Source organism: Botrytis fragariae (genome assembly GCF_013461495.1).
Source record: "Botrytis fragariae strain BVB16 chromosome Unknown tig00000112, whole genome shotgun sequence".
Lineage (NCBI taxonomy): Eukaryota > Fungi > Ascomycota > Leotiomycetes > Helotiales > Sclerotiniaceae > Botrytis > Botrytis fragariae.
Window position 1 is genome coordinate 1,659,925 of NW_023500997.1, and position 22,567 is coordinate 1,682,491.

The following is a 22,567-nucleotide window of genomic DNA, read 5'->3' on the forward strand; positions in this document are numbered from 1 at the left end:
GAACTTTATAGGGCCTGCGTGCATGGGTTAGGCGAGGAAATCCCTCGATCGAATATGGTTCCTGATATTTTGAAATTGCTTCCTGGCTGATGGGTGGGATGGTGGACCTTTAGAATGAGTGTTTGATTAGCATAATGGATTTACTCGCGAGCATGTATACACACAAATGTCGAAATTCCCTGCGTGATATCTGATTGAGTGATTTGGGGCTAGACAATGATGGTGAATTGGCGACTGAGAAAGGGGCAAGGAAGTCATTTTAGATAATCATGGTGATGAGTACCAATCAAGGTAGGTGGGTAGGTAGGTAGGTAGGTGAGTTTGGGAGAATTGTAAAAGCGGAATCTTAAAATCAATATCGACCACGATGTAGTGGAATCTCGAATTTCAAATCTATAGTCTGGTAACGTGTGAACGAGAATGAGAAACCTACGCATGGGAAATTCGAGGGAAGGAAATTACTTAGCGCAGGGGGAAAGGTCGCTGAAGAGATACCTGTAGAGTGATTCTCTAATTTGAAAGAATGGGGAAGGTCATGCTCGTTGGGGGTGTGGTCGTATGTAGAGAGTATATGGTTAAGACATGAGAGCTCACCGGAAGGGGTAGAGTTGAGTCGAGAAGAGGAGAGGAGAGACTCGGTGCTTGACGTTACCAGACGCTGTGTCATAATTCACTTTGATTTTGGCAACAAAAGAGGAAAATGAATAGGGGGCTCCTCGTTGGAATTCATGGAACGGGCCCTGGATTCTCGAGTGAGTTTAGACGAATAGAGTCATATATTTATTCAGTATCTCCCGATATATGGAGTTGGGATGATATGTTGGGAAAATTCTAGGTTTTTGTTGTTTGAAGGGAAGCTTGGAGTTGAGAAACTTAGTAGTAGATACTTCTCTTCGTCATCATGTTTTGCGACAGTGAGCCAGATGGTTAGAAAAACACTTATGCAAAATGTTCATTCTTTTTGGTATTATTTAATTTCCAAGTAAGCTCCTATGCTATGCTATGCTATGCTATGTGTCCATGCATCTATCACCGAACTTTTATTATACCTGTATGTCTTAAACCATTCTTGCCTAACAAACTCAACCTCAAGATCTAAACAACATCAAACCCGCCTCTTCGTTGTTCACTCCATCATCACTAACGTCCTCCTCATCACCGCCCTCACCCAGATCTAATTTCCTACCCAACAAAGTTGCGAAAAACCTATCCCTCGCGCTTTCTTCCCACGTATTTCTATCCTCCGGCGCCATGAAATTTTGCAACTTCTCGTGAACTGTGAATTTCATTTTTCTACCCTTGCTAGCCTTGGTATCAACATTCTTTCTTGTCTTTGCTTCTTTCACTGCAGTCCATTGCATTGGTTTACCAGCTTCACCAGCAGCTGCAGAAGAAGAGTCAACCATTCGTTGATCAAGCAATTCTTTGAGAAGCAGCTGGTAAAAATCGGCATCGTCGTAAATGTTTGGATCAGTGGTAAGCTTCATTTGTTTTTGAACAGGAGCGCAAGAGCGAGGGACCTTGGTGCGAGAAATGAGATGTTCAGAACTAGAAAGTGTATCTTGGAGAAGAGAAGTGATGGATTGTTGGGGTGCGTTAGGGTTGAGTTTGCGGGAGATAGGGAGGGCTGTTGTAGCGCGGACTTTGCTAGACCACTTTTCAAGGACAGTCTGTCGATTGTCGATGTTTGCAATCTCGGAAGCTTGCATTCGCTCCCAAATGGCAGAAGAGGAGGTGGCGGATTCAATGCCGCGCTTCCGTTTCTGTCCTGTTTTGGACGTACTGGCCGCCTTTGAAAGATCGTGTCGAAGCCCATCGATTGTGTTCCATAACTTAAGAGCAGCTTCTTCTGCGGCTTGGAAAGGATTCTCACCATCCTCCTGATCTTTGTCATCGGCTGCAGCTAGCGAGTTGGTAGCTACTAAAGCCTTTTGAAGGCGAATGCGGACATTGAGAAGGGAATCGAATGCTTTGCGTTGTTGCTTCACAGCATTACCCTTCTCTGCATCTGCTTTTGCTGCTTGAGAGATTGTTGCAACAACTGTTTTCTGTTCTTCCCCCATAATCTTTCGCAATTCAGCACGTCTTGCTTGCTCGTCTTCATCGTTTTCGTCGTCGCCGGATGCTTCTTCTTCACTCTCTTCATCACTACCAACTTCCTCCTCATCACTCTGGTCAGGATTTTCCGAATCATCATTTTCTTCGTCAGAATCTTCTTCCATGGCCTCGGCATGTTGAGCATCAACATCCAAGACATCTTCATCAGTTTGATCTCCCTCTTCATCCTCAAGATCATCCTCGTCATCATCGTCTTCAGATAATCTCACGCCCTCCTCCTCACCACTATCCGACATGAAATCGGCAGCAGTAGGTCTTTTCTTCACGCCATTGACATCCGATGGTTTCTTCGCATCAACAGGCTTCTTCGGCTTTCCACTTCCTCGGAAGACGAAATCCTTGAACTTTTCTTCATCGCTCTCTGCCAAAGCCTCATCACTATCGACCTCCACATCGTCAAATTCCCCGTTGAACTCCATTCCCTCGAATTTTGCTTCTTCATCAGCGCTTTCATATACAGAGTTGGATTCATCTTCATCATCGCCATTCATCAATTGTTCGCGAGTGACTCGAGATCCGGCATACTGAGGGCCAAGTGCGACTTCTTCTGGTTTTCGAAGCTTGCTCTTTCTGTAATCTTTGATTAGTAAAGCTTCACTGTAAGAAGATAAAACAGAGACTCCTTACCCAACTTGAACATAATGTTCTGTCCCCGCCAATCCATCATCACTCTCATCACCACTTTCCGAATCGCTCTCTTGCGCCGGCTTATCATCTTCTGGATCGAAATCTGCGAAAAGAAGCCCAAGTCAATAAAATTGTCTCTGTGGTAATTGCCCAAGAATACAAACTTACCCTGAGGAATAGGATCTTCCAATTCCTTGATTTGTTTTGCCAAATTCTTTGATTTCGCCATATTGTTTGTTTTTACCTCAAACTTTGAGAAGTTTTGTTTTTCCGCAGAACTTCGATCCAAAAAATTATTTTGGAGCTTCCGCCCCACGAAATCTTGGCGCGCTAGCGGGTGCATATCCGCTCAAAAGTTAAGCTCTCGTCGCATTGTCATTGAAGCTTCAATTAAACATCGCAATAAAATGAAACAACGATTATTCTCTACCCTACGGAGCCTACAGCATGAGAATCCATTGGTATGTAAAAGTCCATTATTCAAAGGAGATTAGATGAGAGATTCTTCATTGACGCATACCAGGGATTACCACGAACGGGTAGTATTCCGCGCATGCAGCGTGGGTTGCCCGAACGAAGAAAGATAAAAGATGTAAAGAAAGTGATTGCAGTTTCATCTGCGAAAGGGGGAGTTGGAAAGTCGACGCTTTCTGGTTCGAAATCAGTGTGATATCTACATGAAAACAACTACTGATTGAGTGATAGCCAATCTTGCACTCGCCTTTGCTCGCCGTGGTCTAAGAAGTGGTATTCTAGATACAGATATTTTTGGTCCCTCAATACCAACACTATTGAATTTATCAGGAGAGCCTAGATTATCCTCAAGTGCGTCTTTGGTCTGAATGAGATATATGGGACACGTCTGATATTTGGGCGGCAGACAATCAACTTATACCACTCTCGAATTATGGCGTCAAATCCATGTCAATGGGTTACCTAGTGGGTGATGCTGCACCAGTTGTGTGGCGTGGATTGATGGTCATGAAGGCACTACAGCAACTTCTACACGAGGTAGACTGGGGTGGATTGGATGTTTTGGTTCTCGATTTGCCACCAGGAACCGGAGATACTCAATTGACTATAACACAGCAAATCGTACTGGATGGTATGGGCATTCTTGTTGTTGGTTGAAGATGCTAACCATTTTCAGGAGCGGTAATTGTGTCGACACCTCAAGACATAGCTCTTAAAGATGCAGTGAAAGGTATCAACATGTTCAAGAAGATCGATATTCCAATTCTGGGAATGGTACAGAATATGTCGTTATTCACATGTCCACATTGTCAGAATAGTACACATATTTTCGGATCGCATTCGGGGGTTACTAATGCTTGTGAAAAGCACGGAATTGATTTTCTGGGAGATATACCATTACATGCGAGTATTTGCGACGACGCGGATAGGGGAAAACCAACCGTCGTAGCGGAGCCCGAGAGCGAAAGAGCAAAAGCATTTATGTCAATCACGGAAGCTGTAGGAAAGAAGATCGGCTTGTTCTGATAGTGTTTATTAAGACCAGAATGACAACAGTCAAGTGGCGAGCAACAAACGATATAGGCATTGTAAAGCTAAGGAACTTGGAGGGGCAACGAAATTAAAGGAGAGCCATAGAAATCGTAGTATCAAGTGCGGTGCAGAAATTTTCGTACCTGGACTGTTGATTCAAGGTCAGGTGAAAACAGAAAGCCCCCAAAAGGCCCGTGATGCTCAGGTTTCCTATTCAAAAGCGATCTTTAGCATGTTTCATTGTCATTCGGTAACAATACTGGTAGAAAATTAGGTTCATTCGAAGAACAAGCATCCAAAATTCCAGTCCTCATACGCAAAGCCTATGTCAGCCTACATCAAATTGCCTATGATGATGCTGAAGAAAAGGAAAATGAAAAATAGAAAGGGAAATCCAGCCTGAACACCTATACTTGCAGAGAGTAGCCCCTCCCCTCCCCTCTCCTCCCCTCCCCTCCCCTACTTCCTCTTACGCGAAACCCTCCTCGTCACCATTGGTTTGGTATATATGACGACTTCTCGTCGGATCCTTTCGCATACTTTGTCCCGATCCGGTAAATCCGACTGTATAACGTATTAGATATTGAGAGAATAAAAGGAATCAAGGAATGTCTCTTACCTCTGCCATTTACCCCGTCAGGGGTACGGAACATACTGTCCTTCTTCCCTGCCTTTCCAAACTTTCCTTTCGCAGCGAAGTCCTGCCATTTCTTCTTACCGTCATCTAATTCTTTCTTTGCCTTGATCTTCTTTGGGACTTTGGCCGGTCTCGTGGGCCCATCACTGACTTTGCTTGGCTCGCGCTTAGATTGTTGCGCGAGTTCTGGATCAATATCGGCAGCTGCCGAAATAACATTCGATGTCGATGGAGGGGTAGGGACCGAAGCTACGACTGGTGTACCATCAGCTTTACGCTTATTTGGGTTGACTATGGGTTTAATATCCTTGGCTCGCAGAGTCTCTGTGGTGTCATAGTTCTTGAACTTGACAATGTAAACAGGAGATGTAGAAGAGCCGGTTATAGATGTGATTCGAGCTGGGTAAAATCCTTTATCGCCTGAATGCCATTTCGCCAATACCATATCGTTGACCGAAAAAGACGTTACAACTTCGGGCTCTTCGGGTGGAGGAGGCACTGCTTTCTTGAAAGCAGGGTGGTTTTCTCGTGACCATTTTTCTTTTATGGGTGGCTCCGAGGGTTTCTTTGGTTGGGCTACAGGTGCTGGAGCTGGCTTTAGTTCTGCGATCGTGGATTCGGTGAGGGAAATGACTTCTTCGAGTTCAGCCTGTAGTGTCTGAAGCTCTACATTATCAGGATCTGCTTGTAGCCCCAACTGGACAGTCTCTAGCTATAAAAAAATGTCAGCATTTCAAATATGCAATAATAATAGAACAGTAACTCGCGAGCCTACCTGCAGCTTATACTCCTTGATATCATTCTCTAATCCTGCAACGTCCGACATGGTAGACCTGAGTCTTTGCTTGTGTATATAAGGTAAATTTGATAATCCTTTCGTTGATACGCGAACAAAATAGCAGAGGTATTAAGCGGCGCTTTTTTGAAATCAATGTTAAACAAAGATACGGCAATATGATATCAAGAATGTGTGTTGGCGACAAGAAACAGTAGGATACTCAAATCTCGAGAGGCGATAACCTTAATCTTACATATGCACGTGATACGGTACTACTAAGAGCCGATGTTAATTACTAACTTGGGAATTTCTCGTCTCGATCTTATCACAACCACATCTCAAGTTTACCAATCTACGTCACAGAAAGTCACCGTACGTTAAACACCCAAATTTAATAAAGGGCGGGGGGAATGATTTCCGCGTCAACGAAAGCATATGCCAACGGACAGGCAGTTCCATCTTGACGTTATTCACGCAGACTCGATCATCACGAAGTTCACTTCTAACCAAACGAAAAATGCAAGGCTTCAACATGGGACGTTATGTCCCTCCTGATCAGGAGGGATTAATGAGTGGAAACCAGTTGCATGGAAAGCACGCTTTGGGAGCTCGAGCGAATAAGATTTCTCAGGGTATTCTGACGGTACGATTCGAGATGCCATATTCTATCTGGTGCACGCATTGCCCGAAGCCCACCTTAATAGGACAAGGGGTACGATTCAATGCGGAGAAAAAGAAAGTAGGAAACTATTTCTCGACGCCGATCTATAGTTTTCGCATGAAACATATTGCTTGCGGCGGTTGGATTGAGATACGTACGGATCCAAAGAATACAGCGTATGTGATCACTGATGGCGCGAGGAAACGAGATACAGGCGAAGATAAAGTCCTGGACGGGGATACCAAAATATTGTCCGAGGAGGAGAGGGAGAATCTAAGAAACAACGCATTTGCATCTTTAGAGGGAAAGGTCGAGGAGAAAGAAAGGCTAGTAGGTAGTAAGAGACGACTGGAAGAGTTGCAAGATCTTTCTGAACAATGGGAAGATCCACATGAAGCGAATAGAAAATTAAGAAGAGCTTTTCGAGAGGGGAGAAAGGCGCGAGAAAAAGAAGCTGGCGTAGCATCTGCACTACAAGATAAAATGAGTTTGGGCCTTGACTTGTTGCCGGAGCACGAGGAAGATATAAGGAGGGCGGGTTTCGTTGAATTTGGAAGTATAGATTCTCCAATCAATATCAACAAGACAATTTCGAAGCCTCTCTTTGAAATTGACAGCCAACCGTCTACAGCAGACAAGAAGGTCTCAAATCTCTCGCGAAGAAAGCAAGCTGAGGCATTGGCTGCAAAACAACGTAACGATGCCGTGGCTGAGATCAGAGGTAATACAAGAGCTGCGATAGATCCGTTCCTTGTCAACAAGCAATCAAACGGCGCCAAAGGCATAGCCAAAACTTTGCTAGCTGGTGTTAAGAGGAAGATATCCACACCCGTTCTTGAAGACGCTTCGCCTATACCAAAGGTGACTGGTTTGGTCGATTATGATTCCGATAATTGATTATTATAGAAGGCATCTAGGTGGAGTTCTGGCGTTGTGGTCACGGGATTTTTTTCGATACCCTTTTGCTATTTTGTTATGCAATGTCTATGGACAATGGAAAGTACGGAGAATGAAGAGAATATTCCCAGTAGGCTTGAAATGCCTAACAGGCACCACGTTTTCATTGTTTATGAGGCTACCAAACATTTGTCTGTCAGCCTAGCCGATTTTGTCCTCAACATATGGTGGAGTCCTGCATGAAGCTTATACATCAACAGTAAGTTGGTCTCGTCTAGACCTGCAAGATGCCTTAGCATAGCCTTTTTCTCAATACTTTCGCAGCGGAACCGCTTGACGCACGAGCCAATGCCGGTCCTTCACTGAGAACAGAACACTTCAAAAGTCATCAAGTGAGTGGCCTCTTGTTGTTACTGAGATCTGAATATTATCAACATCTTTTTCACCAAATGCAATGGTTACTATAATTTGGAAGCGTAATTTTGTCACCGGACTCAACTATTGAATTGGGAAGGATGAAATGCTAAGAGTTATGTAGCACTTTTCCTATGACCCACCCAATCACCCCTTTGTTCCTTCCGCCTTGTCGTACGTTAATCAAGACGGAAATTACCGTTTCAACAAAAGTTTTGTTGCATATCTGAATGACGATGTGTTTTTTTACCAAGTCTTATCGGTGGCAGTGAGTAAGCTTATCAGACGAGGCGGATTCGTCGTGCAAAAGCCTCATCTTTACAAATCCCTCATCGTTAGCGAAGAAGCAACTGTTCTTGCAACAGGAATGACATCAAGAGTGAATCTAATTCTTTTCAGATTGTCATCCTCCCCAAATAGTATTCCTCAAAACCCGGTTGTTCTGCCTATTCGATTTCTACAGATCAGCAGTATGTCAATTTTATAATCTAATCGCGAGGCCGTATCTTCAGCACTCTCAAGTCTCCGACCTCCGACATAAAATGCATGAGTTGTATTTCCAGGTCTCATGAAACGACTTAACATCACCCTCAACTTTTTCTTCGCTCCGGGTCTAGGCGCAAAACTCTTGAGACAATATCAATGGACATTCGTTTGGGAATAGGGGCAATCAGAGGTTCATTCTTCGTCATGTAGCTAAATGAAAGCCAACACTCAACTTTAGTACCCTCTTAGCTTCTTCACTCATGATTATGAAGGCCTGGCAATCTCCTGCCATTATTTATGCTTCGCTGTGATTTAGTTAGACTGCTGATCGTAAAATCCGACTTGTTGCAGGTGGGTGAGTTGGTTTAACATTACTTATCTATCCATACACTCCGGGTATCACGCAACGCATAGGGTTGTGCCTTTTCTATGGCCAGCGTTCAATGCTCGGAGCCGCACAGGATTGATAACTAATGTATAGTATTTGTTGATCTAACGATGCTCTATACATCGGTTTTTGTTCGATTGTCAGGTTTGTGTCAGATTATGTTGCCACGTGATCGTCGATAAGAACCTCCGTGCAACCTGCATATGTCCAACCTCGTAAATGATAAATATTATCTCACAATCCATCCACAATGTTACACTGCCTTCTATTGAAGTTTTACCAGTGAATCTGCCAATACACAACAACTGGTATCTAGGCAACCATGGCGTGGGGTTAGGCAAACTGCGCCACTCAGCCTTACACAAAACTCTACAAATAATGCACCTGCATCCCCAAAGTATCCTACCAACTATTCCCAGATCCTATCAACTTTCTGTAATCAAAAAAGTCATCAACGCCCATCTTACATTCACAATGGCGTCCGCAAACTCGATGCCTCTGCAACGCGCTTCTAGCTCCAACCCCGATCACGGGCCTAGTAACGATATTGCCTCATTCAAAAAAGTACTTGCCTCCTCCACTCGAGTTCTCGCTCTTTGCGGTGCGGGTCTTGGCGCTTCGTCTGGTCTTGACACTTTTAGAGGTCCAGGTGGCATGTGGAGAAACTACCGCTCGCAAAATCTTGCTACCCTGGATGCTTTCACCAGAGATCCGGGCTTGGTTTGGCTGTTTTATTCATATAGACGTCATAAGGCTCTTGCTGCGGAACCGAATAAGGGACATTTCGCGCTGGCGGAATTGGCGAAGAGAATGAAGAAGGATGGAGAAGAGGGATTTGTGTGTTTGACGCAGAATGTTGATGGTAAGTTTGGGAGAGATGCATCTTATGTTGTCTGTTATCATATTTTGTGGCCGAAAGTACTCGAACTGGAGGTGATCGAGAGTTGTCAAGTGGCAATCTCTCAACTTAAATCCCCAATTCAACCTCAATTTTTGAGCTATTTACCTTACTATTAGGGGCGATAGACCTAAGTCTTTACTAATCCAATCAGGTTTGGCTCAACGTGCGGGTCATCCAGAAGGCTCCCTCAAACTTCTTCACGGCTGTCTTTGTGACATCAAATGTGCCGACCCTGTTTGTTCTTACCGTGAACGTAACAATTTCGACGATCCTTTTCATCCATCTATCGCAATCACCAGCGAGGATGATATCAAAATTCTTCCCGCAGCTACGGAAACGGTGAGACCTTACATCCCCCTAACCCTCAGCCCTGCAATGCTATCTCGAGTTGGCCCGGAAGTCCAAGTACGATGCAACTTCCTCAAAGTCACCTATAGCTAATGTATATCTAGCAAGCAATGATCACTTATCTTGATCCAAACAAACAAACAACCACGATCAATAAAGAAGAACTTCCTCATTGTCCCCAATGTGCCACTGCTCTCTTACGTCCGGATATCGTATGGTTTGGAGAAGCTCTCCCAGAAGATACTCTAGATGAAGTAGATCGATGGATTGACAAAGCACCTGTTGATCTTATCTTGGTCGTTGGAACAACGGCAAAAGTATATCCGGCAGCAGGATATGTAGATGTTGCGAGGGACGCGGGTGCAAGAGTTGCAGTGATCAATATGGATGCGGATGGATTGGGTAGTGCGGGTGGATTAGGCAAGGATGATTGGTTGTTTTTAGGTGATGCGGGTGCGATTTTGGACGAGATTTTGAGTCCTTTGAACGATGGGGAAGAAAATGGAAATGACGAGGAGAAGGCTTGAAGCTGTGATGTGGCGTACAGAAAGTCGATTGTGATTGAAATACGAGACTATTGAAAATCATGTCATGGTGGCGAGCTTGACCATCAAAATGACTGCATTAATTCATATAGTCTATTGCTCGTTTTACTGAATGAAGACAGCCTCTAGCACTAGCGAGACTTCAAAAGTTCGTTGACGTCAATAAAATTCAAGTAGTCAGAAGTCGATTTGCGTTCATAGTGTTGAAGTTTGCCTTGGCGACTGGTCGTTCGCTTAATCGACGAACGCCTTCCCCTTTGATTGAAAGCCTACGGCCAATCCTGATACACCATCCACATCAATATATCTCAAACACTTTCTCGCTAATCTCCAATCCCAGCCCTTCTCCATTCATAAACCCGTTTACATACACTTCCCCCAGAACCGTAAACCCATCCCGTTCCTCGAACCCTCGTCTCCTCAACAAAACAGGCCATCTACATCCATGCAACACAGCAATCACATCTCCCTCTCTTGAAAATGGAAACGTAACACCCATTACGCTGTTCCCCCTCCCGTCCTCGGTCGTCATACCCGTGTAGAAACATCGATCCTCCATTGCCATTTTGAGATAGTAAAACAGTTGGCTCACTAGCTCTGCATCATTCTCTCGCAGTGGTGAAGTTTGGGCGAGAAACATATTACATATCTTAAGAAATACCTGGACTGGTAAGTGGTGTGATACGAGTTCGCCTATATAACCCGTTTTCAAAAGCGTTTTTCTCAGCGCTGCAAATAACGCGACTTGGTTAGAGCTATTGATATCATATGTCTTATGGAACAATTCAAGTATAGAGCGAAAATCTAGAGGTCCATGATCATCCACTGGATGTACGATATGAGTAATAGTAGCAAGATGTACGCCTCTACAGTTTAACATATTGCCATCCTCGGAAATTTGTGCATTGATAAGCATATTCCCCGAGGCGTTCCACTGAAACAAATGATCCGCAGTTCGACCTCTTAAGAGTCCAGGACGAAGACCAGTACCATCTCGAATACAAGACCAATTGGGTACCCATGTTGGTAGTGAAGATAAATCCTCGTGTGAGCCCGAAGGACAATGACATTTTGTGTTTTCATCAGCGCAAATTATTTCCAGTCGATGTGTTGTTTCAATAATCAGGCGAGCAACATCTTTGTATATTTCAGCCACGCTCTTGGAGTAATCAATTGTCAGTTTCTGGTGGTATGTGTTGGAAAGTCCGGCCAGCCCATAAACTTTATCTCGTGGATCTCTGCATTCGAATCTGCGAAATGTTTGGAGAATATCGAGAAGTTCCATAGGCCTGGCTGTTGGGTCTGAGAAATTTAGTTTGCCATCTAGGAGCGGTAGATTGGCAGGGATTCGAACAGATTCGATGACATAGGTTGTGTATGGCGGAAGAGTTTCAATTTCGCTGTTGTCTAGATATTGGAGTGCTAGACTTATGGCGAGAAGAGGGAGGAGGGGAATGAGCTCCTCGCCAACGTACACCCAGGTTTCAGAATTGCTCAGGACTTCTTGGACAATCCAGAGTCGGTTCCAGTAAGTTGATTTGTGAATCTTCTCGAGTGCTTCCCAGCATTTATCGAACTGAGGATTTTGAAGAATGGTAATAAGTTTGGTGTTGTGTGATCTTAGAAGCGATTGAGTAGTGTTCCAATGATCATTTCCAAAACTGTCGATAATGGCAGCGAGTTCCCTTTGACCTTCACAATGAGGAATGCTTGGCCAAACTAATATGCGGGAAGCATGCTTATAGATTTGATGCATGATGGATACCTGCTGATTTCTTTCTATCAAATCCTCTTGGTTGATACATAAGGCATCTGCCCAAAGACGAGTCTCTGGTGTAAAGCAAGGCTTTGGCGGGGACGTTCGCTGAGTCGTTTTTACTGCCGCTTCGGATCGAAAGTACTTGAGAGCATCCAGTAGGTTCCTCCCAACTTTCGTGGGCAATCCATCAATAGCTATGCGGGCTGATGGCAACCCTGCTGAACATTCATCGGGTATCGTATCACCTGTGGAATACCCTTCATCATAGAAAACATCGCCCCATGTGTAGGAAAGTGCAGCAAAAGTAGGCTTGTCCGCCAATGAAACGTATTCAAATGTACATGCCAGAATCTCATCAAGAAACCCTGTTTTACCTGGGAGAATTCTGAGCACCCGAATCTCCTGGATTGTGTCATCGAGTGATCTATAAATAGCACTAGCCATGTATACATATGTTGAGCGGTATGAATAGTAGATAATGACGACGTTCAACTGCAATGTCTACTCCCCGGATAAAGGTGACTAACCATTAATTTGTATATACAAGATTGATGTCGTTACAATCCCCAAACAAAAAGGAATCCATCATAGCAAAGATTAAAGCATGGATAGAAATAATAGTAGTGATGTGGCGCACTGCACAGCCAATAGAGACGCAGAGAAACTCAGAATGCAGTTCGAGATCCTTCATGCGGGCATCGATCTTAAATAGAAAATTGTAGTTTCTAGACATGTATCTTGTTAACACCGTCGCACTTGCTAAGGAAATAGGAATATCTTTAGGTATTTAGATCATAGGTCGTAAACCTCATGCGCAGACCATACCTATCCCGTCCAGACATCTCAGGGACCAATCAAAATCTACCTACCAGACGAGAAGAGAAGTCTACAGCTCAACCAATCCAATTTGATTAGTCCTTAGCTTCAAATATCCACATATTCCACTATTTCCCACATTCCATAGCAATAACCTTTCTACTCACTTTTTTTTCCATCTTTGAAAATCTATTTATATTTTATTATACGTTTGAATCATCCATCAAACATCAAATATCCTCAAATCCGAATTAGTGTAGGGGTTAACATAACTCGCTTTCAATATCACTTGATAGAGAACCGAGTAGCCCCGGGTTCGATTCCCGGATTCGGAAACGTTCATTTTGCATTTTTTGTATCTATTTGAATCTTTCTACTTACTCTACACCACAGACAACACCATCTTCTTTGACACTCTTTTTGGCAAATCAATCTCCCTCACTCTTTTTGCTACATTCTAAGAGAAGGTGGGGTTAAGAGGAGTAGAATCACATGATATATATAGTGGAGACAAGAAGAAAGAAGAAAGGAAACCTACTGCGTAATAAATTCCAACAATCGAGACTATCGATTTCTATATCGATGATGATGACGGTGGTTATTGATTCAGTTGAAGTGGAGACTAACTATTGCAGAGTAGGTAGGTACTTAAGCAATGGATTCCTTGTACCTCCTACGCATACTTTGCCATCAATCAATCTCGCAATCTAATGCAAAAAGGGACCAAAAACCTACCAATCGGCACATATCAAGCCACGATAAAGAATGAATTTTGGGCTAGACAGATGCTAAATACATTAGATCGACACTAGAAGAATGTAAAACTAGCTACTGCGAATAGATTGCTTGGCATTACTCTTTGATGTACCGGTAGCTTCTTTTTCTTATCTCTCTCCCATGAATCTTTCACCGACCGAGGCACGCGAGCAATTCCGAGATGGTAATGGTTTCGATGCTAAACAATTTATATTTCGCAAGCTATGCTATGTACAATCTTATTATACTATGATGTTATGCTAAATTTGTCCCAACTCCAAAGAGAAACAAAATCCATCTGGTATCCCTCTAATAACCAAGACCATACCTAAACTATGCAATCATATCATATCATAACATCCCACATAAACTTCAAATCCCAGTGCGACTTCCAGAATCCAAACTCCTTCCCTTCTGCCCCCTCAGACATTACTATTTCCCCAATGCATCTCCAAGCATCTCGGTAATAGCAATGACCTTTTCCTCTTGAAACCTTCTCCCCACAATCTGCACGCTCACATGCGCACCATCATAAACTTCCGGATCATCTGATGTTCGTTAGCATTTCTCTTTCAAACCTGCCAAGATCTTGGTACAAAGACCCAGACAACAAATGAAGATAACGAGTGATACGTACAGCATTTCCAAACCTTTTCATCCTCTGCATTTAGTGGTTTATACTCTGGATCGAAAACATCCACACTTTTATCCACCGTCGTGACTGGTAAGATTGCAGCGCTATAATCGAGAAGATTGACAAAGGTCGAATACGCTATGCACTCATGATTAGCTCTATCCACCTTATCTACTATCATCAAGAAGAACACATACCAATATAATCAAACGTCATCGTGAGATTCGCAGGCATAGGAGCCAACGGAGTAATGATCGCATCGATAGCTCTACCAGTACCAGTAAGTGCGACAGTGCTGTTCCAATAGTCCATGTATTCTTTTTGGTATTCGCGTTTCTCGACATTAACGGCGGCGATGTCGAAACCGGTCATTTGAGGTTTGAGAGTACTGTAGTGACCTTGGATTTGAGGAATCATGGGTTCGCCGGAGAGTGCTAGGGCTTCGTGAACTAGAGGCTGTGAGTTTATAGGTTGGAAAGATTGGAACGTTGGAGGGACAAACCATCTTTTCCTCCGTCGAAAGACCATGCTTTACTCTAGTTGGTTGTTAGGAAGTAAATTTATTTAGATAGAGGGAGGAACTTACTCCTATCGCGCATCCTCTTTGATGAGAAGGTGGGCTCCACTAAATTTTTGTGATTAGCAACTATGTATGTAAAGGAGAAAAATGGGTTTCTCATGATTCATAATATTTGGGTGCGTTTCCAACTCACTTCGATAACCTTGTGTCCAAGTCTCTTGACAGTGTTAACCACGATATCAATAGCTCTAGCAACAGGAGGTTGAGGAGCAACCCCTCTATCGCACTTAAAGACTCCGAAAGCCAATTGGCCGCCACCATTAGATCCAACAGCATCAAGAACCATTTGTTCTTGTTCATCACGCCATGGTATTTCACACACCAATGGATCATGTAGCCACGGTTGAGCACTAAGAATGCTCTTCATGACCAATTTCAAAGATCGAGCTGTTGTGGCAATTGGGCCCACAACCGATAAAATAGTATTTTGTCCAGCCAAACTGTTGGCCATACCTTCATAAGGCATTCTACCTGCCGAAGGACGAATACCATAAAGTCCATTGAAAGCTGCTGGAATCCGAATGCTTCCTCCAACATCAGTACCAAACCCTACTGGACTACCTCTCAATCCTATCAATGCTCCTTCACCTCCTGAACTTCCGCCTGGTCCTAAGAGTCTGTTCTTTGGGTTCTCCGTGGTACCCATAATATTGTTGACAGTCTCACCCGCCATGAGTGTTTGGGGAACGGTTGTTTTACAAAACATTATCGCACCAAGGCTCCGCAATTCTTTGACCATCTCACTCTCAAACACTCGCTCTTTCCCTGTACCTTTCTTTCCTTCAAAAGTTCCAATCCAGCCTACATAGCCCATCGTGGTTTCCACACCTCTGACGTGAAACCTAAAGAATTGTGAGAAACTTGCGTCTACCAAATAGAGCGAACTTACTGGTCTTTCAAGCTGACTGGTAATCCATGCAGTGGGCCAATTGGCATTTTGTGTTCAGCCAAATAATCGTCCAGTTTTTGCGCTTCTGAAATAGCATCATCGAAAAAGATTTCATGCAAACAATTAACCTACATCAATATTAGAATCGCTGTTCAAATTTGAGGTTAAATTGCTGACCAGTTGATGCGCCAAAGCCGCCCTGTGACAGAAAGCTTCACAAACTTCTCGTGACTTCCATTCGCCACTACTAGTTTTCTCTACAATTCCCACAGCATCCGTTTCAGTAATCTCGATCTCTCGAGCGGAAAGAAATTGCTGAATGTAATCGCCCGTTACATCTTTCTGTTCCTCGACCGAAGGTATCGAGTCCAAGCGCCATTTCTCAGGGATCAAACCATTAACCGATTCACGCTTATTCTTTGCGATGATTTGCCAATCCGAGGTGATTGGATTTGAATGAAGTTGCTGGTTTCCCTCAAAAAACTTCCCGTACCAATAAGTCTTAATTTGAGATGCGGTAATGACGAGAGAATGTAAAATGTGTTTGCTCTGAATGTGCCACAATATATCTGATTTCGCTGGTTGGGTCGCCGCCCAAGAACCCATGATAGGCAAGGGCGACTGGCTATCTGCGTCGCCACCCATAATAATTTCTCTCATTGTCGTGTGGTCCATGAAAGAATAAAAGATTGAGATTTATGTTGACAGTACAAAGGGGTGTCGAATTTTTATATGAAATTTTTGCTCCAACTGATAAGGAAATGTGTTGTTGTGGATTGTTATCAATGCATCGGGTAGACTCTAATTTAGTCGGAAACTATCGCGTGGTGGTGGTGTAAGCATAAAGGGGCTAAGTTGAAATTGGCGAATCAACGGTCCGACTTTCGCTCTCGCACTTGTCGCACATTCAAATTGATTCTTTTATCCGTCATGAAATGTGGGAACTTTTTTATATCCAATTCGAGGTCTGCGAGATAATCTGGGCACGTGCTAGGAATTATCTTTGGAACTCCATGCCAAGCAAATCGAGAATCCTTCTGCATATAAAGTACATCGCCAGACCTGAGACGGAGAACTAAATGGTCGTTTTCGGATTTGGGGTTGTCCAAGGCGATCATGAAGATACAATCACAACCAAGACTGATGCTAACAAGGCCGCGATCAACACTCTCTGCGCCATCCCGATGTAATTGTAAAGTGTCTTTTGGAGAATAAAAATTGACAATGGCTGCTTGCGGTTCCATATCAGGGAAAAGCCCTTCAACAAGATTCGCAATATCACTTGGGAATTTTGGTGGCTCCTCTTCCGGATATACTTTGTTTGTCCAGTCATATTGCCCCCCAAGAGTAATCCAGCGTAATTTTTTCATCATGACTTCCAAGTAATTTAATGCTTTTGGGTGTACTGTTGGATCCTTCGGCTTGGCAACAATTGATTCCCCAGAAGCAATTTCACGAGGTGGAAATTTGACATCGTAATGGGCATGTAGATTGGTCATGTGCTTTGGATCCAGAAGATCGCGGTGTACTATACGCCGGATCAACTCTTTCTGAACCTCTGGGGGAATGAGAGATGGAAAAACCATGAGACCTAGATCATGATTAGAAGTTGTTTTGCCCAAGGCTATTGGAAGTTCGGAGGAAAGAACGTAGAAAGAAATACGGGTTGGTCTTTTAGATGCAACAAATTTTGAGGTGCAAAGAAGTATGAGTATTTTAGTCTTTCAGCCAATCTGAATCTTTTGAATAGGCTTATTTTTTTGGTCATTTGTAGCTGTGGTAGAAGAAAGAGATGTTGAGATTCCTACCAGGTATAAGTTCAGAACCATACGATGAGCCTTCTAGTTGTAATCTAGACAAAGGTAACTCATGATCAAGTGATCCGGTCGAACACCTCTTTTGAGAGGTATTTAGAGGAGCAGCAGTCATAAAGTCTTGAAAAGCTATGTTGCACGCCTCTCTGGGTAGGGTTTCTAGATTAATCATTCCAGTGATAGAAGGAGATTCTTCGGTTGTAGTATAAGTGGTCTGTTTACAAAGCTTGAATGCTTCTTTCAAATGCCGGGGAGCACTTTGATGAAGCTCCTTTTGCTCCATCTTGGCCGTCGGTGTTGTGGGTTGATCTGGAAGGGCGTTCCCCATCTTCGCGGTTGTTGGCAGTATGTCGACGAAGGAAAGTATTTTCCCTGTTGATCGATTTGATAAGATTAGGTAGTTGGTTGAAAACTTTCTCCCGTATGGGGTGTTTGACTAGTACAAGGATTGTGAAGTTGTCTTGTGAAGTGTTCCAATCAACAGTTCTGATCTGACTCAAGCTTCCAACGAACGAGGAGGAGTCACTGTGTACTAAGTGTAACCTTCTTAGGTAGGTAGTTGATCGAATCGTGCCTTACCTACAGAAAAAAGGTAGAGGAGAGGTAGAGCTCGCACCGACAAGGATCATGAATGCAATTTTGTATTTTTTATACGGTTTTTGACTTTTCGGCATTACTCATTAGAACCTAGTACAGTCAGTATATCCGACCTCGCGTCAAAAACGCGCCCGCTTATTCCGCCTGGCCCTGGGTTACGATTTGTTTAATGTTTTGTTTGGTTGTTTGGTTGTTTGGTTGTTTGGTTGTTTAGTTGTTTGCTTATTCTCTTGTTTACTCCTGAGCTTGAGCACGAATAATAACAGAACGACAACACTAACAATACTACAAACGATACCGTACGAATTCTTCTTTCTCTTTCTCTCCACCTCACTTCAATTCGAGTCCAAATTCGAGTATCACGAGTATCACGACACGAAAGATTCTACGGCAACTTAATACAACAACAATCCTTCTCCACAACGATCTACTTATAGCCAATTCGCTACCCTTCCTCTCATTTACGAATCCTTCCACTCTTTGCATAGGTCCATCTTCTTTCAAAATAGATGCTGTTGTTACCATAAACCCAGGATCAATTACCATTCCAAACTGCCCCTCCTTCACCGCCCCACTTCGACGGACAAAAGCAGATTTATTTCAACCTGACCTCAACGTTCTTTAAACCTTTCAACATCAAGTATATTCGACAATGGAGAACTATCAGAAGTTGGAAAAGATTGGAGAGGGTACGTTCTATGCGCGCAAGCTCTCGGCCAAAAGAATCGTCTCACAGAGTCTTTTGTTCATTGAATAACAAGGAATTTTATACTAACATTATTCACGCGCAGGTACTTACGGTGTTGTTTACAAAGCCAAGGATCTTTCCCATCCAGGACGTATTGTTGCTCTTAAGAAGATTCGACTCGAGGCAGAAGATGAAGGAGTTCCTAGTACCGCCATTAGAGAAATTTCTCTCCTCAAGGAGATGAATGATCCAAATATTGTTCGACTTCTCAATATTGTTCACGCAGATGGCCATAAATTATACCTCGTCATGGAGTTCCTCGACCTCGATCTTAAGAAATATATGGAATCTCTTCCAGTTGCCGATGGTGGTAGAGGTAGAGCTTTACCGGAAGGATCTGGTCCAGATTTGGGTAGAATGGGTATGGGTGATGCTATGATCAAGAAGTTCATGAGTCAATTGTGCGAAGGCATCCGATATTGTCACGCCCATCGAGTTCTTCACCGAGATTTGAAGCCACAGAACTTGCTCATTGATAGGGATGGTAACCTCAAGCTTGCTGATTTCGGTCTTGCTCGTGCTTTTGGTGTCCCTCTTCGAACATATACCCACGAGGTTGTTACCTTATGGTACCGTGCTCCTGAAATTCTTCTCGGAGGTCGACAATATTCAACTGGTGTTGATATGTGGTCTGTTGGATGTATTTTCGCGGAGATGTGTACCAGAAAGCCATTGTTTCCAGGTGACTCTGAAATTGACGAGATCTTCAAGATCTTCAAGTAAGACACAACCTTCTACATTTTCCCAATCTTCCTCAATGGAATTCATTACTATACCTTGAGTTTAGCTAACATATCAACAGACTTCTAGGTACACCTAACGATCAAGAATGGCCCGGTGTCAGTGACAAGACCTGTTTCCCCGACTTTAAACCATCGTTCCCCAAATGGCAACGCGACATGAGCCAACCCCTTTGCACGAATCTTGACGATAACGGACTGGATCTTCTCGAATTGATGCTTGTCTATGATCCAGCTGGACGTATTTCTGCCAAGCAAGCATGTTCACACCCATATTTTGAGGAAGGAAGCGCGGCATACTCCGGACGAGGCGCAAGCACTACATCTACATATAAAACTACAAACGGATACCACTGAGGACTGAAACATACCAATAATTGCATACAATGGATGGCTATGAGTATGCGATAAGACGAGCTGAGACGATTTATGATATTAAAAACCACGGGAGTGAAGGACACTAAACGGAAGGAAAGAATGGTTGGGGCGGACGAGGAAAATGGATGAATAGAGCTATAGCTATACATCAAATAGCCATGAGCTTCAGGATAAGAATTGCATGCATGGAGGGGTTTTATTATGAATGGAGTGGATCGGATACACTGTTATGGCTGACAAGCTACATTTCATTTTCTTTTCCCTTAATTTACTCCATGTTACTACCCTATGTTTTCTGCGCCTTTTTGTCTTTTTTTATACCTACACTTTTGCCAGTCTTGATGGACAGACAGACAATTAATGGATGGCGTCTTTCTAGCATGCCTACAGTCCATTTTTTATGCTTGTAGTTGTATTCCAAGAACAAAAATATACACCTTCAGATTTGGGTTTGAGGATGTGTGACTGAGATGTGATTGATATTTTTAAGTGTGTATTGCGATGTTGTTGCAAAAGTTATGTATACCTTTTCCCAGTCTTGAATGATATCCATCTATTCATTCGACCATCTAGAGTTCCCAAACGCCTCCGCTTATTTCACTACCTCTTTGAGTCTTCATTTCTATTTCCCTACATATTTGCATCTCATCCTTTCCTCTCTTCTTTCTTTTCCTTTTCTTTCCGTCCCAACTCGTCTATTTTTCATCCCTCCTCCAACCTTTAATCTTCATCTCCCCTCTATTCACTCTTCCCCGTCTTTCCCCCCAACAACCACCCATCCCTCTTCTCAACCCCCCAATTCTCCCTCGCCAAACTCCCCCTCGCAACCTCAATATCCGTCTCGATATCCCTAACCAAAGACTCCTTATCCACATAATCCAGCTCCGGACGAATATACCCCAGAATCTCCACGCGCATGTTGCTTCCGTAGAAATCCTGGGAAAACTTGTGCAGGAGGTGTACTTCGGCTGAGCGGACCGTGTTGCGGTAGAAGGGGTTGTAGCCGATGGACATTACCATGGGGTAGAGGCGGGTGGTTTGGGAGGTGGGAGAGGTGGTGGAGGGGGAAGTTTGGAGTTCGGGGTGAGAGGAGGGAGGTCGAGAGCGGCGTAGCCGAAGTAGACGCCTGAGGGGGCGGTGTCGATCCAGGGGACGTTTGTTACGGGGATGTTTGCGGTGGGGATTCCGAGCTGGGGAGTTGTTAGGGTTGGTGGGTTGGGGAATTTGTAGATGTGGATGGGGAGGAAGAGAGGGGGAGAAGACGAGGAGGGAGGAATGGAAAGAGAAAATATAGTAACTTACTTCTTTAGATCCGCGACCAAATCCAGAAACTACTTCACCTTCCATTCGTAAAGGATAAGGAGATTCGGGACCGCTTTCCGAACCGACGATTAGAGGGCGGGGTTCTTTGGTCGGCATTGTAGAGGTGAAGGTGGAAGTGAATGAAGATTGGAGAAGTGCGGTTTGGAGAGGATTAGTGGATGAGAGATTTTGGGTAGAAGAAAGTATGTATTAATGAGGAAATGACTGATGGATTGATTGATTATAATTCCATAGCTAGCTACTCGATGGCGAATGGTGGGGTGGAATAGAATGATATGCTAAGCAAGGCTACCTAGGTACCTACATAGAATCATCTCATCTCATTGCGAAGTGGGGGTACGGCTGATGTTACGCCTTGTGCGCCTTGTTGAGCTTTTATTTTACTGATAAGTAATGACTATTAATCCCAAAAAGTCACAATTGTAAATATCTAGATCTAGATCCATGACGCTCCGCTGGGCCACTGCCGTGGAGGCTTTTTCGCTTCGCTCTACGATGAGTTGTATATTATTAAGGTGCCGGTTGTCAATCGTTCCGTCTAGACTCTAGATGCATATAGAAATTCCGAATCGATCTAAAATATGTACTACTTACTATCTCGGTATCTACTAGATAAAAGCTTAGTCAAAGGAAAGTTTGTTCTTGACACTTTCTCCTCGCGTCCGTCAAGTCGTGCAATACAAGATGGCTACGGAGGTAGGAAATACTGGGCATGTAAATTGGAACTTTGGTTGAGTATAAGTAGGTACAGGTACAAAAAGCAGTACAAACACAAATACAAATACAAACCTACCAAATAAGTCTTACAAAAAGCAAACAAGCTCCTCATCCACAAGTCATACACAAAACCAAAAGTCTCCTTTCCACGTGGCAACGGCTATCGACAGTACCTTTGTACCTTGCTTCAACCTTCTTGTAATCTTACATACACAGATACTCATAATATCCTTTTGTATCCACAGGCACATATCTCCACTCCATCTAGATTTTTGTATCTTTGTATCTTTGTATCTTTGTATCTCTGTACCTTTGCAGTATATCCTACCTTTCCACGCGCAAAGTTGCAAGGAATGGATATCGATGAGATCTAGCGAGCGACTCTCGATACATCTCTAGGTACTAGTTGAACGGACTACTTTATATACCATTTTTCAATCACAACCCAAATCTAGTTCATGCAGGAAACAAAATGAAACTTCCAGACTCAAAAGAAGGTACCATGCTAGG

The 22,567-nt window shown here is 43.5% G+C and overlaps 10 protein-coding genes across 10 annotated transcripts; 4 read left to right on the plus strand and 6 right to left on the minus strand.

Annotated features, from left to right (window-relative positions):
• Positions 1-1,088: 1,088 nt before the first annotated feature.
• Positions 1,089-2,974, minus strand: Bfra_008053 (putative transcription factor aatf che-1 protein; the record flags this gene model as incomplete). The annotated part of the gene is made up of 3 exons (XM_037338418.1): positions 1,089-2,688; positions 2,746-2,848; positions 2,914-2,974. 3 exons carry the CDS (start codon positions 2,972-2,974, stop codon positions 1,089-1,091), a joined length of 1,764 nt encoding a protein of 587 aa, XP_037190481.1.
• Positions 2,975-3,152: 178 nt separating this feature from the next.
• On the plus strand, positions 3,153-4,245 carry Bfra_008054 (putative nucleotide-binding protein 1 protein; the record flags this gene model as incomplete). The annotated part of the gene is made up of 5 exons (XM_037338419.1): positions 3,153-3,206; positions 3,269-3,398; positions 3,451-3,570; positions 3,626-3,850; positions 3,896-4,245. 5 exons carry the CDS (start codon positions 3,153-3,155, stop codon positions 4,243-4,245), a joined length of 879 nt encoding a protein of 292 aa, XP_037190482.1.
• Positions 4,246-4,720: 475 nt separating this feature from the next.
• Bfra_008055 (putative splicing factor spf30 protein) lies at positions 4,721-5,714 on the minus strand (the record flags this gene model as incomplete). The annotated part of the gene is made up of 3 exons (XM_037338420.1): positions 4,721-4,815; positions 4,871-5,600; positions 5,664-5,714. 3 exons carry the CDS (start codon positions 5,712-5,714, stop codon positions 4,721-4,723), a joined length of 876 nt encoding a protein of 291 aa, XP_037190483.1.
• A 469-nt stretch (positions 5,715-6,183) lies between these two features.
• Bfra_008056 (putative duf455 domain protein) lies at positions 6,184-7,224 on the plus strand (the record flags this gene model as incomplete). The annotated part of the gene is made up of 1 exon (XM_037338421.1): positions 6,184-7,224. One exon carries the CDS (start codon positions 6,184-6,186, stop codon positions 7,222-7,224), a length of 1,041 nt encoding a protein of 346 aa, XP_037190484.1.
• A 1,666-nt stretch (positions 7,225-8,890) lies between these two features.
• Bfra_008057 (putative nad-dependent deacetylase sirtuin-5 protein) lies at positions 8,891-10,288 on the plus strand (the record flags this gene model as incomplete). The annotated part of the gene is made up of 3 exons (XM_037338422.1): positions 8,891-9,374; positions 9,565-9,818; positions 9,866-10,288. 3 exons carry the CDS (start codon positions 8,891-8,893, stop codon positions 10,286-10,288), a joined length of 1,161 nt encoding a protein of 386 aa, XP_037190485.1.
• Positions 10,289-10,604: 316 nt separating this feature from the next.
• Positions 10,605-12,509, minus strand: Bfra_008058 (putative ankyrin and het domain-containing protein; the record flags this gene model as incomplete). Its single annotated transcript, XM_037338423.1, has 1 exon — positions 10,605-12,509. The coding sequence occupies one exon, from the start codon at positions 12,507-12,509 to the stop codon at positions 10,605-10,607; it is 1,905 nt and encodes a 634-aa protein (XP_037190486.1).
• A 1,560-nt stretch (positions 12,510-14,069) lies between these two features.
• Bfra_008059 (putative general amidase protein) lies at positions 14,070-16,400 on the minus strand (the record flags this gene model as incomplete). The annotated part of the gene is made up of 8 exons (XM_037338424.1): positions 14,070-14,185; positions 14,275-14,409; positions 14,469-14,720; positions 14,774-14,807; positions 14,858-14,896; positions 14,985-15,693; positions 15,741-15,868; positions 15,918-16,400. The coding sequence occupies 8 exons, from the start codon at positions 16,398-16,400 to the stop codon at positions 14,070-14,072; spliced, it is 1,896 nt and encodes a 631-aa protein (XP_037190487.1).
• Positions 16,401-16,609: 209 nt separating this feature from the next.
• Bfra_008060 (putative 2og-fe oxygenase family protein) lies at positions 16,610-17,882 on the minus strand (the record flags this gene model as incomplete). The annotated part of the gene is made up of 2 exons (XM_037338425.1): positions 16,610-17,331; positions 17,549-17,882. The coding sequence occupies 2 exons, from the start codon at positions 17,880-17,882 to the stop codon at positions 16,610-16,612; spliced, it is 1,056 nt and encodes a 351-aa protein (XP_037190488.1).
• Positions 17,883-18,803: 921 nt separating this feature from the next.
• Positions 18,804-19,996, plus strand: Bfra_008061 (putative cell division control protein 2 protein; the record flags this gene model as incomplete). The annotated part of the gene is made up of 3 exons (XM_037338426.1): positions 18,804-18,840; positions 18,943-19,618; positions 19,702-19,996. 3 exons carry the CDS (start codon positions 18,804-18,806, stop codon positions 19,994-19,996), a joined length of 1,008 nt encoding a protein of 335 aa, XP_037190489.1.
• Positions 19,997-21,030: 1,034 nt separating this feature from the next.
• Bfra_008062 (putative riboflavin kinase protein) lies at positions 21,031-21,436 on the minus strand (the record flags this gene model as incomplete). Its single annotated transcript, XM_037338427.1, has 2 exons — positions 21,031-21,207; positions 21,320-21,436. The coding sequence occupies 2 exons, from the start codon at positions 21,434-21,436 to the stop codon at positions 21,031-21,033; spliced, it is 294 nt and encodes a 97-aa protein (XP_037190490.1).
• Positions 21,437-22,567: the final 1,131 nt, after the last annotated feature.